Source organism: Oncorhynchus clarkii, chromosome 5, assembly GCF_045791955.1.
Source record: "Oncorhynchus clarkii lewisi isolate Uvic-CL-2024 chromosome 5, UVic_Ocla_1.0, whole genome shotgun sequence".
In the NCBI taxonomy this organism is placed as follows: Eukaryota; Metazoa; Chordata; class Actinopteri; order Salmoniformes; family Salmonidae; genus Oncorhynchus; species Oncorhynchus clarkii.
In genome coordinates this window covers 87119643-87135726 of record NC_092151.1, presented here as the reverse complement: position 1 = coordinate 87135726, position 16084 = coordinate 87119643, and the positions used below count along the sequence as shown (strand labels likewise).

At 48.0% G+C, this 16084-nt stretch overlaps 1 protein-coding gene across 1 annotated transcript in view; it reads right to left on the bottom strand.

The window, feature by feature from the left end:
• The window catches only part of LOC139409500 (kinesin-associated protein 3a), a 43147-nt gene that overhangs the window by 8523 nt on the left and 18540 nt on the right, over positions 1-16084 (bottom strand). The window contains exons 17-19 of the mRNA XM_071154749.1: positions 10832-10917; positions 6877-7066; positions 5911-6004 (exon numbers count right to left, since the gene is read on the bottom strand). Coding sequence (XP_071010850.1) covers positions 5911-6004; positions 6877-7066; positions 10832-10917 — 370 coding nt within the window. The remainder of the gene's footprint in view (positions 1-5910; positions 6005-6876; positions 7067-10831; positions 10918-16084) is intronic.

Below are 16084 nucleotides of genomic sequence, written 5' to 3'. Positions count from 1 at the left end.
TGTGGATACAACTGTACAACTCAGTTACCATGGGGGTGTGGATACAACTGTACAACTCAGTTACCATAGGGGTGTGGATACAACTGTTCTACTCAGTTACCATGGGGGTGTGGATACAACTGTTCTACTCAGTTACCATGGGGGTGTGGATACAACTGTACAAATCAGTTACCATGGGGGTGTGGATACAACTGTACAAATCAGTTACCATGGGGGTGTGGATACAACTGTACAAATCAGTTACCATGCGGGTGTGGATACAACTGTACAACTCAGTTAGCATGGGGGTGTGGATACAACTGTACAAATCAGTTACCATGGGGGTGTGGATACAACTGTACAAATCAGTTACCATGGGGGTGTGGATACAACTGTACAACTCAGTTACCATGGGGGTGTGGATACAACTGTACAACTCAGTTACCATGGGGGTGTGGATACAACTGTACAACTCAGTTACCATGGGGGTGTGGATACAACTGTACAACTCAGTTACCATGGGGGTGTGGATACAACTGTACAACTCAGTTACCATGGGGGTGTGGATACAACTGTACAACTCAGTTACCATGGGGGTGTGGATACAACTGTTCTACTCAGTTACCATGGGGGTGTGGATACTACTGTTCTACTCAGTTAGCATGGGGGTGTGGATACAACTGTACAAATCAGTTACCATGGGGGTGTGGATACAACTGTTCTACTCAGTTACCATGGGGGTGTGGATACAACTGTTCTACTCAGTTACCATGGGGGTGTGGATACAACGGTTCTACTCAGTTACCATGGGGGTGTGGATACAACTGTTCTACTCAGTTACCATGGGGGTGTGGATACAACTGTACAAATCAGTTACCATGGGGGTGTGGATACAACTGTACAAATCAGTTACCATGGGGGTGTGGATACAACTGTTCTACTCAGTTACCATGGGGGTGTGGATACAACTGTTCTACTCAGTTAGCATGGGGGTGTGGATACAACTGTACAAATCAGTTACCATGGGGGTGTGGATACAACTGTTCTACTCATTTAGCATGGGGGTGTGGATACAACTGTTCTACTCAGTTACCATGGGGGTGTGGATACAACTGTTCTACTCAGTTACCATGGGGGTGTGGATACAACTGTTCTACTCAGTTATCATGGGGGTGTGGATACAACTGTTCTACTCAGTTACCATGGGGGTGTGGATACAACTGTTCTACTCAGTTACCATGGGGGTGTGGATACAACTGTACAACTCAGTTACCATGGGGGTGTGGATACAACTGTACAACTCAGTTACCATGGGGGTGTGGATACAACTGTACAACTCAGTTACCATGGGGGTGTGGATACAACTGTACAACTCAGTTACCATGGGGGTGTGGATACAACTGTACAACTCAGTTACCATGGGGGTGTGGATACAACTGTACAACTCAGTTACCATGGGGGTGTGGATACAACTGTTCTACTCAGTAACCATGGGGATGTGGATACAACTGTTCTACTCAGTTACCATGGGGGTGTGGATACAACTGTACAACTCAGTTATCATGGGGGTGTGGATACAACTGTTCTACTCAGTTAGCATGGGGGTGTGGATACAACTGTACAAATCAGTTACCATGGGGGTGTGGATACAACTGTACAAATCAGTTACCATGGGGGTGTGGATACAACTGTTCTACTCAGTTACCATGGGGGTGTGGATACAACTGTACAACTCAGTTACCATGGGGGTGTGGATACAACTGTTCTACTCAGTTAGCATGGGGGTGTGGATACAACTGTACAAATCAGTTACCATGGGGGTGTGGATACAACTGTTCTACTCAGTTACCATGGGGGTGTGGATACAACTGTTCTACTCAGTTACCATGGGGGTGTGGATACAACTGTTCTACTCGGTTACCATGGGGGTGTGGATACAACTGTACAAATCAGTGACCATGGGGGTGTGGATACAACTGTTCTACTCAGTTACCATGGGGGTGTGGATACAACTGTACAACTCAGTTACCATGGGGGTGTGGATACAACTGTACAACTCAGTTACCATGGGGCTGTGGATACAAAGGAGGAAAAGCTGTCCGATTTCACGGTCGGTCGTCTCTCTTCTCTAACCAGCTGGTCTGAATGTTCAGCTGTGTGGTCGGGTCAACACGACTGTCTCGTTACCTCAGACTGGGTGTGAGTTAGTTAACTAGACAGAGTGAGTTAACCCCTCGACAAACGACAGCATGTCCCTTCTCTTCCCCTCCACCCTGCTCGTTCCCCCTCTCTTTTGGTCTATACGCAGTCAGTCGCGGGCCGGGCCGGACATCCTCTAGCTCTCTAAAATACGAGCTGTTTGCTTTGCCCCTGCGAGCGCCCATAATTACGTGTTGTTTTTAACCCAAATCACTTCCAGCGATCAGTTACGCACCCTGCACCTCCTCTTCCCCATGCCCCATCCATCCCTCCCTCCTTCACTGGGCAGAAATATGTATTTTTCCTTTCCGCACGCTACGGCTGTCAGGGGGGATTTGAGAGACTAAAAGAACCTGGAGAAACACTGGAGCTCTGAGTAACGCAGCCTGACTGCCTGCCTCACAGGCTGCCTGGATAGCTGGCCTGCCTACCTCACAGGCTGCCTGGATAGTTGGCCTGCCTGCCTCACAGGCTGCCTGGATAGCTGGCCTGCCTACCTCACAGGCTGCCTGGATAGCTGGCCTGCCTGTCTGACTACACCCTGGGCCTAGGAGAAAGAGACAGAAACACAGCTGGACCTCAGGTCAGCGCCTGGACTCTGGGTTCTGGTGGTAGGGTTGAGGAGGAAAGGTTCAATGACCACATTACGATAAAGAAGACCAGTTGATCAACAACTCCCTCACGCCCTTCCTCATACAGTGATGTGAGACATAAATCAGCTCATCTCGCACCTCATTCCAGGCGAGTGTGTTGTGACATTTTAAGAGGGAGCGTTGTGTTCGCAGACAAAGGGCCCTAGTGTTCCCAGCCTGGCCCTACAGGACCCAGTGAAGCCGGGATGAGGGTGTAGGGGTGAGGGTGTAGGTGTGAGGGTGTAGGGGTGAGGCATTGGGAACACATACTACAGGGGGCGGAGCCGTAGTGCACAGGAAGAGAATCAGGCCTTTTCCTCTGCGCCCATGACCCTCTGCTCCCTCCAAGCCCATACATACGTCTATCTCCTCCAGCCTCACCTCTCTCCGGCCCTCGCTCTCACCCCACAATGCTTTGATCTCTCCCCAGGCTGTCACTCTTCAGGTTACAGCTACCCACTGCTCAAGGGCTAAATAATCAGCTCCTCCTCCCTCCCTCTTTCTCTGTCTCACTCGCCTTGCTGTCACTCACTGACAGCGTCTCAAAGCACTCTTTGATTCGCCCGTCTGCGTGTTGAGGGGGTCAGAAACTCTCCAATCACATGCTGTTGTGCACCTATAGTGAAACCCAGACACTTCTCTTTCCACGCGGTGACACGAACGATGCCTCGGTCAGCCTGCGGAGCTCGGCCCGTTGAGGCTGCCAGGACTTATTTACATTTTCAGAGGATTGGGCCACTCTCTCCCAACGACCCAGGACAAGAGACATTTTATATAGTTCATATAAAATAGCTTGTTATCATATTTATACAAATAACAGTGATTGTATTAAAACGATTTAAAAGACCCCATTCACACCATGTTTCACACCTAGTTTAGAATAAGCGCTGGAGCTGGCTTTGGTTATTGTGTTAAACTGGATCACTCTGGAGTACACTGGCCAAATTAAAACACTCTCACAGACGCCAATTCCCCCAGCTCGCTCAGTATATTTAAAAGGTATCAGTTACAAAGAGCTGAGGAAAAAGCCTTGTATGCGCTCGCTCGCTCTGTTCCTTTCCGTAGCTCTCTCTTTGCTTTCTGTTCCTCCCTCCCTCTCTCCCTCTAAAATCTGAAATAACTGTGGCATTCTATCTACTCTCAAGAGCAAGCCTCTCAACAGCAGCCAACACAAACATACTTGCACAGGAAAAAACCTTCAACACGAGCTTTATCGCACGCAAGGAGATGTTCGATAATAAATAAGACAAATTACTCTCAATAAACTCTCCATTTCCACAACAATTCATCATTTTAACAGCATATAAAGTAGAGGAACTAAAAATGTGTTCAACACTACATATTAGGCCTGTTAAAGCCTGCTCCCTGTCTACATATTAGGCCTGTTAAAGCCTGCTCCCTGTCTACATATTAGGCCTGTTAGAGCCTGCTCCTTGTCTACATATTAGGCCTGTTAAATCCTGCTCCCTGTCTACATATTAGTCCTGTTAAATCCTGCTCCCTGTCTACATATTAGTCCTGTTAAATCCTGCTCCCTGTCTACATATTAGACCTGTTACATCCTGCTCCCTGTCTACATATTAGGCCTGTTAGAGCCTGCTCCCTGTCTACATATTAGGCCTGTTAGATCCTGCTCCCTGTCTACATATTAGTCCTGTTAAAGCCTGCTCCCTGTCTACATATTAGGCCTGTTAGAGCCTGCTCCTTGTCTACATATTAGGCCTGTTAAATCCTGCTCCCTGTCTACATATTAGGCCTGTTAAATCCTGCTCCCTGTCTACATATTAGGCCTGTTAAATCCTGCTCCCTGTCTACATATTAGGCCTGTTAAATCCTGCTCCCTGTCTACATATTAGGCCTGTTAAATCCTGCTCCCTGTCTACATATTAGGCCTGTTAGATCCTGCTCCCTGTCTACATATTAGGCCTGTTAAATCCTGCTCCCTGTCTACATATTAGGCCTGTTAGAGCCTGCTCCTTGTCTACATATTAGGCCTGTTAAATCCTGCTCCCTGTCTACATATTAGTCCTGTTAAATCCTGCTCCCTGTCTACATATTAGGCCTGTTAAATCCTGCTCCCTGTCTACATATTAGGCCTGTTAGAGCCTGCTCCCTGTCTACATATTAGGCCTGTTAAATCCTGCTCCCTGTCTACATATTAGGCCTGTTAGAGCCTGATCCCTGTCTACATATTAGGCCTGTTAGATCCTGCTCCCTGTCTACATATTAGGCCTGTTAAATCCTGCTCCCTGTCTACATATTAGGCCTGTTAGATCCTGATCCCTGTCTACATATTAGGCCTGTTAGATCCTGCTCCCTGTCTACATATTAGGCCTGTTAAATCCTGCTCCCTGTCTACATATTAGGCCTGTTAGAGCCTGCTCCCTGTCTACATATTAGGCCTGTTAGAGCCTGCTCCCTGTCTACATATTAGGCCTGTTAGCGCCTGCTCCCTGTCTACATATTAGGCCTGTTAGAGCCTGCTCCCTGTCTACATATTAGTCCTGTTAGAGCCTGCTCCCTGTCTACATATTAGGCCTGTTAGAGCCTGCTCCCTGTCTACATATTAGTCCTGTTAGAGCCTGCTCCCTGTCTACATATTAGGCATGTTAGAGCCTGCTCCCTGTCTACATATTAGTCCTGTTAGAGCCTGCTCCCTGTCTACATATTAGTCCTGTTAGAGCCTGATCCCTGTCTACATATTAGGCCTGTTAGAGCCTGCTCCCTGTCTACATATTAGGCCTGTTAAATCCTGCTCCCTGTCTACATATTAGGCCTGTTAGAGCCTGCTCCCTGTCTACATATTAGGCCTGTTAGAGCCTGATCCCTGTCTACATATTAGGCCTGTTCGAGCCTGCTCCCTGTCTACATATTAGGCCTGTTAGAGCCTGATCCCTGTCTACATATTAGGCCTGTTAGAGCCTGCTCCCTGTCTACATATTAGGCCTGTTAGAGCCTGCTCCCTGTCTACATATTAGGCCTGTTAAATCCTGCTCCCTCGCTACATATTGGGGATAGAAGTCCAGTCCACCCCCCCAAAGTAGCCTCCAGGGGATGGGGATAGAAGTCCAGTCCACCCCCTGCCCTACTATGAGCTCACCTGCCGGGAAAGCCTCCACCCTGGCCAATGTCTCCGTTCTGGTAGTCTGTGAAGAACTCTGGGCTGATGGTACCGTCTGCTGGGATGTTCCCATCTGGGGGGAGAGAGACATACACCTCAAAGTTAGAGACAAGTTCACTACTGTACTTCTCTTCTCCTCATCTCGCTCTCTCTCACTTCATCCATACCACATCCCCCTCTCTTTCTCCCCCTCCCTCTCCTTCCCTCCTCCTCTCTCCCTCCCTGTATACTTGCGGTGTAGAAAAAGTCAGTCTCTCCAGAATGTCTCCCTCCCTCCATGTATACCTGCGGTGTAGAAGAGGTCGGGTCTCTCCAGAATGTCTCCCTCCCTCCCTTACTCCCTCCCTCCCTCCATGTATACCTGCGGTGTAGAAGAGGTCGGGTCTCTCCAGAATGTCTCCCTCCCTCCCTCCTTCCCTCCCTCCATGTATACCTGCGGTGTAGAAGAGGTCGTGTCTCTCCAGAATGTCTCCCTCCCTCCCTCCCTTCCTCCCTCCATGTATACCTGCGGTGTAGAAGAGGTCGGGTCTCTCCAGAATGTCTCCCTCCCTCCCTCCTTCCCTCCCTCCATGTATACCTGCGGTGTAGAAGAGGTCGTGTCTCTCCAGAATGTCTCCCTCCCTCCCTCCCTCCCTCCCTCCCTCCCTCCCTCCCTCCCTCCCTCCCTCCCTCCCTCCCTCCCTCCATGTATACCTGCGGTGTAGAAGAGGTCGGGTCTCTCCAGAATGTCTCCCTCCCTCCCTCCATGTATACCTGCGGTGTAGAAGAGGTCGGGTCTCTCCAGAATGTCTCCCTCCCTCCCTCCCTCCATGTATACCTGCGGTGTAGAAGAGGTCGGGTCTCTCCAGAATGTCTCCCTCCCTCCCTCCCTCCATGTATACCTGCGGTGTAGAAGAGGTCGGGTCTCTCCAGAATGTCTGCCTCCCTCCCTCCCTCCCTCCATACCTGCGGTGTAGAAGAGGTCGGGTCTCTCCAGAATGTCTCCGTTGTGCATGAATGCTTCTCCATCGTCTCCAAACATGAAGGGTTCTCCGTCGTCTCCCATGGCTCTGTTCTCCACCATCTCTAACCACTGGGAGTTGTGCCAGCGGAACTTCTCACTCTGGATCTTTCTCTCACACTCTTTATCATACTCCTACAATAGACAGAGACAGAGAGAGACATAGAGAGAAAGACAAAGAGAGACGAAGACAGAGAGAGAGAGAAAGAGAGAGAGACACAAAGACAGAGAGCGAGAGAGAGCGAGCGAGACCGAGAGCGTGCGAGACAAACACAGAGAGTGCGAGACAGCAAGAGAGACAGCAAGAGAAAAAGAGAGAAACAAAGCGAGAAAGACAGACGGAGACAGAGAGAGAGCGAGAGAGACAGAGAGAGCGCGAGAGAGACAGAGAGAGCCATTAGGATGGGTTACTTAAGCAATAAGGCATGACGGGGTGTGGTATATGACAAATATACCACGGCTAAGGGCTGTTCTTAGGCAAGACGCAGTGCCTGGACACAGCCCTTAGCCGTGGTATATTGGCCATATACCACAAACCCCCAAGGTGCCTTATTGCTATTATAAACTGGTTACCAACGTAATTAGAGCAGTAAAAATACATGTGCTGTCATCCAATCAGGATTCAGGGGTCTAACTACCCAGTTTATAATGGAGGTTAAGTACACACACACAGATCAACAAACAGACAGAGAGAGAGAGAGAGAGAGAGAGAGAGAGAGAGAGAGAGAGAGAGAGAGAGAGCGAGAGAGAGAGAGAGAGAGAGAGAGAGAGACACACAGAGACACACAGAGTGAGTCCTCCAAACTAAACTAGCAGTATAATTAGCTGTAGGACAGTGAAGCCTCCAAACTAAACTAGCAGTATAATTAGCTGTAGGACAGTGAAGCCTCCAAACTAAACCAACAGTATAATTAGCTGTAGGACAGTGAAGCCTCCAAACTAAACCAACAGTATAATTAGCTGTAGGAGAGTGAAGCCTCCAAACTAAACCAACAGTATAATTAGCTGTAGGAGAGTGGCTGTCAGGACATCAGGGAGGGCTGGGGAAACTAAACTAGCAGTATAATTAGCTGTAGGACAGTGAAGCCTCCAAACTAAACTAGCAGTATAATTAGCTGTAGGACAGTGAAGCCTCCAAACTAAACCAACAGTATAATTAGCTGTAGGAGAGTGAAGCCTCCAAACTAAACTAGCAGTATAATTAGCTGTAGGAGAGTGAAGCCTCCAAACTAAACCAACAGTATAATTAGCTGTAGGAGAGTGAAGCCTCCAAACTAAACCAACAGTATAATTAGCTGTAGGAGAGTGAAGCCTCCAAACTAAACCAACAGTATAATTAGCTGTAGGAGAGTGAAGCCTCCAAACTAAACCAACAGTGTAATTAGCTGTAGGAGAGTGAAGCCTCCAAACTAAACCAACAGTATAATTAGCTGTAGGAGAGTGAAGCCTCCAAACTAAACTAGCAGTATAATTAGCTGTAGGAGAGTGAAGCCTCCAAACTAAACCAACAGTATAATTAGCTGTAGGAGAGTGAAGCCTCCAAACTAAACCAACAGTATAATTAGCTGTAGGAGAGTGAAGCCTCCAAACTAAACTAGCAGTATAATTAGCTGTAGGAGAGTGAAGCCTCCAAACTAAACCAACAGTATAATTAGCTGTAGGAGAGTGAAGCCTCCAAACTAAACCAACAGTATAATTAGCTGTAGGCGAGTGAAGCCTCCAAACTAAACCAACAGTATAATTAGCTGTAGGAGAGTGAAGCCTCCAAACTAAACCAACAGTATAATTAGCTGTAGGAGAGTGAGTCCTCCAAACTAAACTAGCAGTATAATTAGCTGTAGGAGAGTGAAGCCTCCAAACTAAACCAACAGTATAATTAGCTGTAGGACAGTGAAGCCTCCAAACTAAACTAGCAGTATAATTAGCTGTAAGACAGTGAAGCCTCCAAACTAAACTAGCAGTATAATTAGCTGTAGGACAGTGAAGCCTCCAAACTAAACCAACAGTATAATTAGCTGTAGGACAGTGAAGCCTCCAAACTAAACCAACAGTATAATTAGCTGTAGGAGAGTGAAGCCTCCAAACTAAACCAACAGTATAATTAGCTGTAGGAGAGTGAAGCCTCCAAACTAAACCAACAGTATAATTAGCTGTAGGAGAGTGAAGCCTCCAAACTAAACCAACAGTATAATTAGCTGTAGGAGAGTGGCTGGCAGGACATCAGGGAGGGCTGGGGAAACTAAACTAGCAGTATAATTAGCTGTAGGAGAGTGGCTGGCAGGACATCAGGGAGGGCTGGGGAAACTAAACTAGCAGTATAATTAGCTGTAGGAGAGTGGCTGGCAGGACATCAGGGAGGGCTGGGGAAACTAAACTAGCAGTATAATTAGCTGTAGGAGAGTGGCTGGCAGGACATCAGGGAGGGCTGGGGAAACTAAACTAGCAGTATAATTAGCTGTAGGAGAGTGGCTGGCAGGACATCAGGGAGGGCTGGGGAATGGGCCAAAACACTGACTGCTATATTGTTCCATCCAGGGATTGTAAGATCCCCCACAGACTACTAGAGAATCCCACAATGCACTGTTCTGTGTGCCAGCACCCTTATGATGCTGCTACTAATAAAAATGTGGTGTGGTACGATGGATGGTGCTGCGATGGGGCTGTGTGTGTGTGTGTGTGTGTGTGTGTGTGTGTGTGTGTGTGTGTGTGTGTGTGTGTAGCTTGGCTGAGGAAGGTTGAGGACATACACAGATTCTGTTTTCCTTTCTCTGCGGGGGCCATGTGGGAGTTAAAGGCCTTCTTTGAGCCACTTCATGCGTTCAGGCCCTGCAGATTAATCATCTAGACCCAGAGCAGAGCCTGCTGACAGCCATTCGAGGCCTCAAACGGAGCCATTGTCGCATCGCAGGGCCCAAAGTGGCAGTGACACTTTTTGTCAAAGTGCAGACTTATGACATGGCTAAAGTGGATTAATGACTACACTGCTGATTTCCCCCGGACTATTAGTCTGTAGTAAGGGCTTGATATGAGGCCTAATCCATCATAACCAGAAAGCTGAGCTCATGATGTCTACGAGAAAAGGAGTCAGCGGATATAAAACAATGTTCAGAGCATTTCCCATGTTCCTCCTCAGAGAAAATCTGAATCTAAGAATAACCCCATGAATTATGTTTCTGTCTGACCTAGAAGAACCATCTATACGCAAGTTTCTCTCTCTCTCTCTGAGGGGTGTGTGTGTGATCAAAGAGGAACGATTCAAGAACACACAGTAATAGCGTGTGCTGCTAAGGTAGCTGGCAGCTCTGAAGACTAATGATTGTGTGTGAGAGTATGTGTGAGTGAGTGTGTGAGAATGTGTGTGTGTGTCTCTCTCCAAGGCAGGGTCTGCTTTCTCTCTCACCTTCCCTGTTCTGCTCTGACATTCTCCAGAGCCTGTCCTGGTCTTTCATGTGGTTCACAGCTTAATAGTTCTCACTGATAATTTCAATGAAACACTTCCTCTCCCCCCACTACCTTCCACAGCCCACAACCCGGCTGGCTGTAGTCTACTGCTAATTACACTGATCTCAGGTCTGTGACAGATCACACTATGACTGGGACTTAAAACACACCTGTCAATCAAAATCTGACCCAGGAATTTAGTTTCCCAGTCCAGGCAATCTGAACAGTACTATTTCCTCTGTGCCAACCTACATTAAGTAGGAATGGATCAGGAAAACCAGGATTTTGGCTCAGGTATAGGCTAGGTCAGTTTCATTTAGAAATGAATGGGAAGAAGAATTACAGAAAAGCAGGAATTGATTCCTGATTAATCAGGAAGAAAACCATTCATGATATAGGGTAACTTGGGGATGAGACATTATGCCTAGAGAGGTGACTGACAGACAGACAGATACTCACAGCGATGATGTCTAGTGTGTTGTTACAGACTTTCCGTATCTCAGCGTTCTTGTCGTGCATCAGGTCAATGAGGTAGGCAGGAGCCTCTGGAGAGAGGGAGTTTAGTAAAGGACAACAGAGGAAGGGAGGGAGGGAGTCCAGTAGAGGACAACAGAGGAAGGGAGGGAGGGAGTCCAGTAAAGGACAACAGAGGAAGGGCGAGAGGGAGTCCAGTAGAGGACAACAGAAGAAGGGCGAGAGGGAGGGAGTCCAGTAAAGGACAACAGAGGAAGGGAGGGAGGGAGGGAGTCCAGTAAAGGACAACAGAGGAAGGGAGGGAGGGCGAGAGGGAGTCCAGTAGAGGACAACAGAGGAAGGGAGGGAGGGCGAGAGGGAGTCCAGTAGAGGACAACAGAGGAAGGGAGGGAGGGCGAGAGGGAGTCCAGTAGAGGACAACAGAGGAAGGGAGGGAGGGCGAGAGGGAGTCCAGTAGAGGACAACAGAGGAAGGGAGGGAGGGCGAGAGGGAGTCCAGTAGAGGACAACAGAGGAAGGGAGGGAGGGCGAGAGGGAGTCCAGTAGAGGACAACAGAGGAAGGGAGGGAGGGCGAGAGGGAGTCCAGTAGAGGACAACAGAGGAAGGGAGGGAGGGCGAGAGGGAGTCCAGTAAAGGACAACAGAGGAAGGGAGGGAGGGAGTCCAGTAAAGGACAACAGAGGAAGGGAGGAAGTCCAGTAGAGGACAACAGAGGAAGGGAAGGCGAGAGAGAGGGAGTCCAGTAGAGGACAACATAGGAAGGGAGGGAGGGAGTCCAGTAGAGGACAACAGAGGAAGGGAGGGAGGGAGTCCAGTAGAGGACAACAGGAAGGGAGGGAGGGAGTCCAGTAGAGGACAACAGGAAGGGAGGGAGGGAGTCCAGTAGAGGACAACAGAGGAAGGGAGGGAGGGAGTCCAATAGAGGACAACATAGGAAGGGAGGGAGGGAGTCCAGTAGAGGACAACAGAGGAAGGGAGGGAGGGAGTCCAGTAGAGGACAACAGGAAGGGAGGGAGGGAGTCCAGTAGAGGACAACATAGGAAGGGAGGGAGGGAGGGAGTCCAGTAGAGGACAACAGGAAGGGAGGGAGGGAGTCCAGTAGAGGACAACAGGAAGGGAGGGAGGGAGTCCAGTAAAGGACAACAGAGGAAGGGAGGGAGGGAGGGAGTCCAGTAAAGGACAACAGAGGAAGGGAGGGAGTCCAGTAGAGGACAACATAGGAAGGGAGGGAGGGAGTCCAGTAGAGGACAACAGAGGAAGGGAGGGAGGGAGGGAGTCCAGTAGAGGACAACAGGAAGGGAGGGAGGGAGGGAGTCCAGTAGAGGACAACAGGAAGGGAGGGAGGGAGTCCAGTAGAGGACAACAGAGGAAGGGAGGGAGGGAGTCCAGTAGAGGACAACATAGGAAGGGAGGGAGGGAGTCCAGTAGAGGACAACAGAGGAAGGGAGGGAGGGAGTCCAGTAGAGGACAACAGGAAGGGAGGGAGGGAGTCCAGTAGAGGACAACAGAGGAAGGAAAGGAGAGAGAGAGGGAGTCCAGTAGAGGACAACAGAGGAAGGAAAGGAGAGAGCGAGGGAGTCCAGTAGAGGACAACAGAGGAAGGAAAGGAGAGAGAGAGGGAGTCCAGTAGAGGACAACAGAGGAAGGAAAGGAGAGAGAGAGGGAGTCCAGTAGAGGACAACAGAGGAAGGGAGGGAGGGAGTCCAGTAGAGGACAACGGGAAGGGAGGAAGGGAGTCCAGTAGAGGACAACAGAAGAAGGGAAGGAGAGAGAGAGGGAGTCCAGTAGAGGACAACAGAGGAAGGAAAGGAGAGAGAGAGGGAGTCCAGTAGAGGACAACAGAGGAAGGAAAGGAGAGAGCGAGGGAGTCCAGTAGAGGACAACAGAGGAAGGAAAGGAGAGAGAGAGGGAGTCCAGTAGAGGACAACAGAGGAAGGAAAGGAGAGAGAGAGGGAGTCCAGTAGAGGACAACAGAGGAAGGGAGGGAGGGAGTCCAGTAGAGGACAACGGGAAGGGAGGAAGGGAGTCCAGTAGAGGACAACAGAGGAAGGGAAGGAGAGAGAGAGGGAGTCCAGTAGAGGACAACAGGGGAAGGAAAGGAGAGAGAGAGGGAGTCCAGTAGAGGACAACACATGGAGGGAGGGAACAACAGAGGGAGGGAGAGAGGGAGTCCAGTAGAGGACAACACATGGAGGGAGGGAACAACAGAGGGAGGGAGAGAGGGATACTGTCTCTATATTTCTAGCCCTTTACCCTATCATTTTGCTGTTCTTTCTCCTCAGACACGTCATTCAACGATGTCTGTTTAATCAAGATCACAGTGACAGAAAGAAACGTAGCGAGGAAAGACTGCTTTTTCTCTTTCATTTCTTGAAAGGAGACACGAGACAGTTGCCCTGTGGCCAAATGAACAACTCTTACATTTCCTGTGATGAGAGAGATATTGTAAAGCAGAAAGCCTCTCCCAAGGCAGACCACTTGGTAGAGATCCCTCTGTAATATTCTCCACAGAAAGAAAAACATCTAGCAGATATTACCGCAAGCCATTTGTAATTTTACGTACACCGCCTCCGATTCCAACTGTACAGCATTACACTGTGTGGAGCACTGAGGTCATTGATAGGGGGATTTTTTCTGCGACATTGAAAGAAGCAGAGACATGGTATAGCAGGGGTGTCAAAGTCAAATGGACGGAGGGCCAAATAAAAAAATCAGCTACAAGACGAGGGCCGGACTGTTCGAATGTTCATTGAAAATTTTTTAAATGACGCATAGTGAACCTAATTGAACCTACTGAAAACCTAACAAATATATTACAATATGATCAGATAAATAAAGCAATATTTTCTTATGGCTCTGTCAGTAATCTTTAATTTTCAACAGACACAAAAGACAAATTTCCTTTATATAAATATCCCCATAACATGAACATTAAATGAAAGAAACCGGTATTCAAGGCACCATCAGTAGACTATATTTTCTATTTTAGCAAAAGTGGGCTAAATTTACTTCAAAGAAAAAACAATAATAGCAATTTTCTATCATCCACTCAACTGAAATATTTTTAAAATATAATTGGATTGAAATACAAAAAAATAAAGTGCAAAAATCTATTAATCAAAAACAACACTTTGTTTAAGGAGAAGTAACATGCAGTGAAAACAAATATTAAATTTTAACTTTTAAACTTGAACTGAGTAAAAACTCTAAATATGTGATTGCACAGTAATGTTCACTTGTTTGAGGTTGAGGGTGATACTTGGTGGTGTCCCATCTTTTCCACAAGTTCATCAATGTTCGGGGTAAGGCTCTGAGCTGAAGAAATCCTCAGAATTGAGTGGAGGTGTTCAGCAGTAAGTCGACTTCTGTGTGATGTTTTGTTCAGGTTCATCAAAGAAAACAGTTGTTCACACAGGTATGTGCTGCCAAACATAGACAACGTTTGAGCAGCCTGGATGCGCAGCTGGGGCATTGTGCCGGGGAGGAAACGGGCGAACTCCGCAGCACCCACTGCCGCATATTTTGCCCTCAGTGCATCATTGCATTGGAGGTCAATCAACTCCATTTGGAGGTTTGGTGGTGAGCTTTCCACGTCAACAGCAAATGGGTTACCGAGCAGTTCCAACCTGCTTTTTTGTGCTTCAAAGTCAGCAAATCGGCGTCGAAAGTCAGCGGCAAGCATACCTATTTTATCAGCCAACTGTGTGCTCGGGAACGCACTGGTAGAGAGCTTCTCTTTCATGGTCTGGCAGCTGGGAAAGTGGCTCAAATTTTCTTTCCGCATCTGCGTCTCCCACAGAGTCAGTTTGGTTTTAAATGCCTTCACTGTACTGTACATATCAGAGATGACACGATCCCGACCCTGCAGCTGCAAGTTTATTGCATTCAGATGACTCGTAATGTCACACAGAAAAGCCATTTCACACAGAAACATTTCGTCTCGGAGTTGTGTTGTGTCTTTCCCTTTGCTGTCCAAGAACAGACAAATCTCCTCACGAAGCTCGAAACATCTTTGAAGCACCTTTCCCTGGCTTAGCCATCGCACCTCTGTGTGATAAGGCAAATCACCATGCTCCGTTTCTAACTCCGTCAGAAATGCCTTGAACTGGCGGTGATTCAAACCTTTGGCTCTGATAAAGTTAACTGTGCGCGTGATGATGCTCATTACATGCTCCATTTTCAAGGCTTTACCGCACAACGCTTCCTGGTGTATGATACAATGATAAGCTGTCAGCTCACCTGTCGCGTTTTCCTCTTGCATCTTTTCCCGTATCTTCGCCACCAGTCCGCTCCTGTGTCCACACATCGCAGGTGCTCCGTCGGTTGTCAAACCCACGAGTTTTTCCCAAGGCAGCTCCATCTCATTTACACATCTTGACACCTCTTCATACAAATCATGCCCCGTAGTTGTGCCATGCATAGGACGTAAAGCCAAAAACTCCTCTGTCACGCTTAGGTTGGAGTCCACTCCGCGGATGAAAATTGACAACTGGGCAATGTCAGAAATGTCGGTGCTCTCATCCACAGCCAAGGAATATGCAATAAAATCTTTTCCCTTTTTCACAAGCTGCTCTTTTAGATTGATGGACAACTGGTCTACTCTCTCGGCAATGGTGTTTCTGCTCAGACTCACATTTAAAAAGAGTTGCCTTTTTTCTGGGCAAACTTCGTCACAAACTTTAATCATGCAGTTTTTGATGAAATCCCCCTCCGTAAATGGCCGGGCTGATTTAGCGATCTCTTCTGCCAAAATAAAACTGGCCTTGACAGCAGCCTGGCCTTGTGATTTGGCTTTTTTGAACAGAGCCTGTCGAGATTTGAGGCCTCGTTTTAATTCCTCTGCCTTTTGTAGCCTTTGTTCCATGTCCATATTCTTGTTTTTGTCCGCGTGTTTCGTTTCATAATGTCGTCTCAGATTATACTCTTTCAGTACCGCCACACTTTCTCCACACAGAAGACACACAGGTTTTCCAGCTACCTTCGTGAACATATACTCCGACTCCCACCTTGTTTGAAACCCCCGGTTCTCAGTATCCACCTTCCGTTTTGCCATTTTTGATGGGTATCTGAAAGTTAATTTTACTGTGATGCTGACGACTGCTGTGCCAATAAATATTGAAATGAAGCAGCCTACTGCTCGGTGCGTCACCTTTGCATTGTGGGAAATGTAGTATTGGTGCGTGTAAAAGATCTGCGGGCTGCCGGCTTGCTGCGGGCCGGTTCTAATAATAAATCAAGA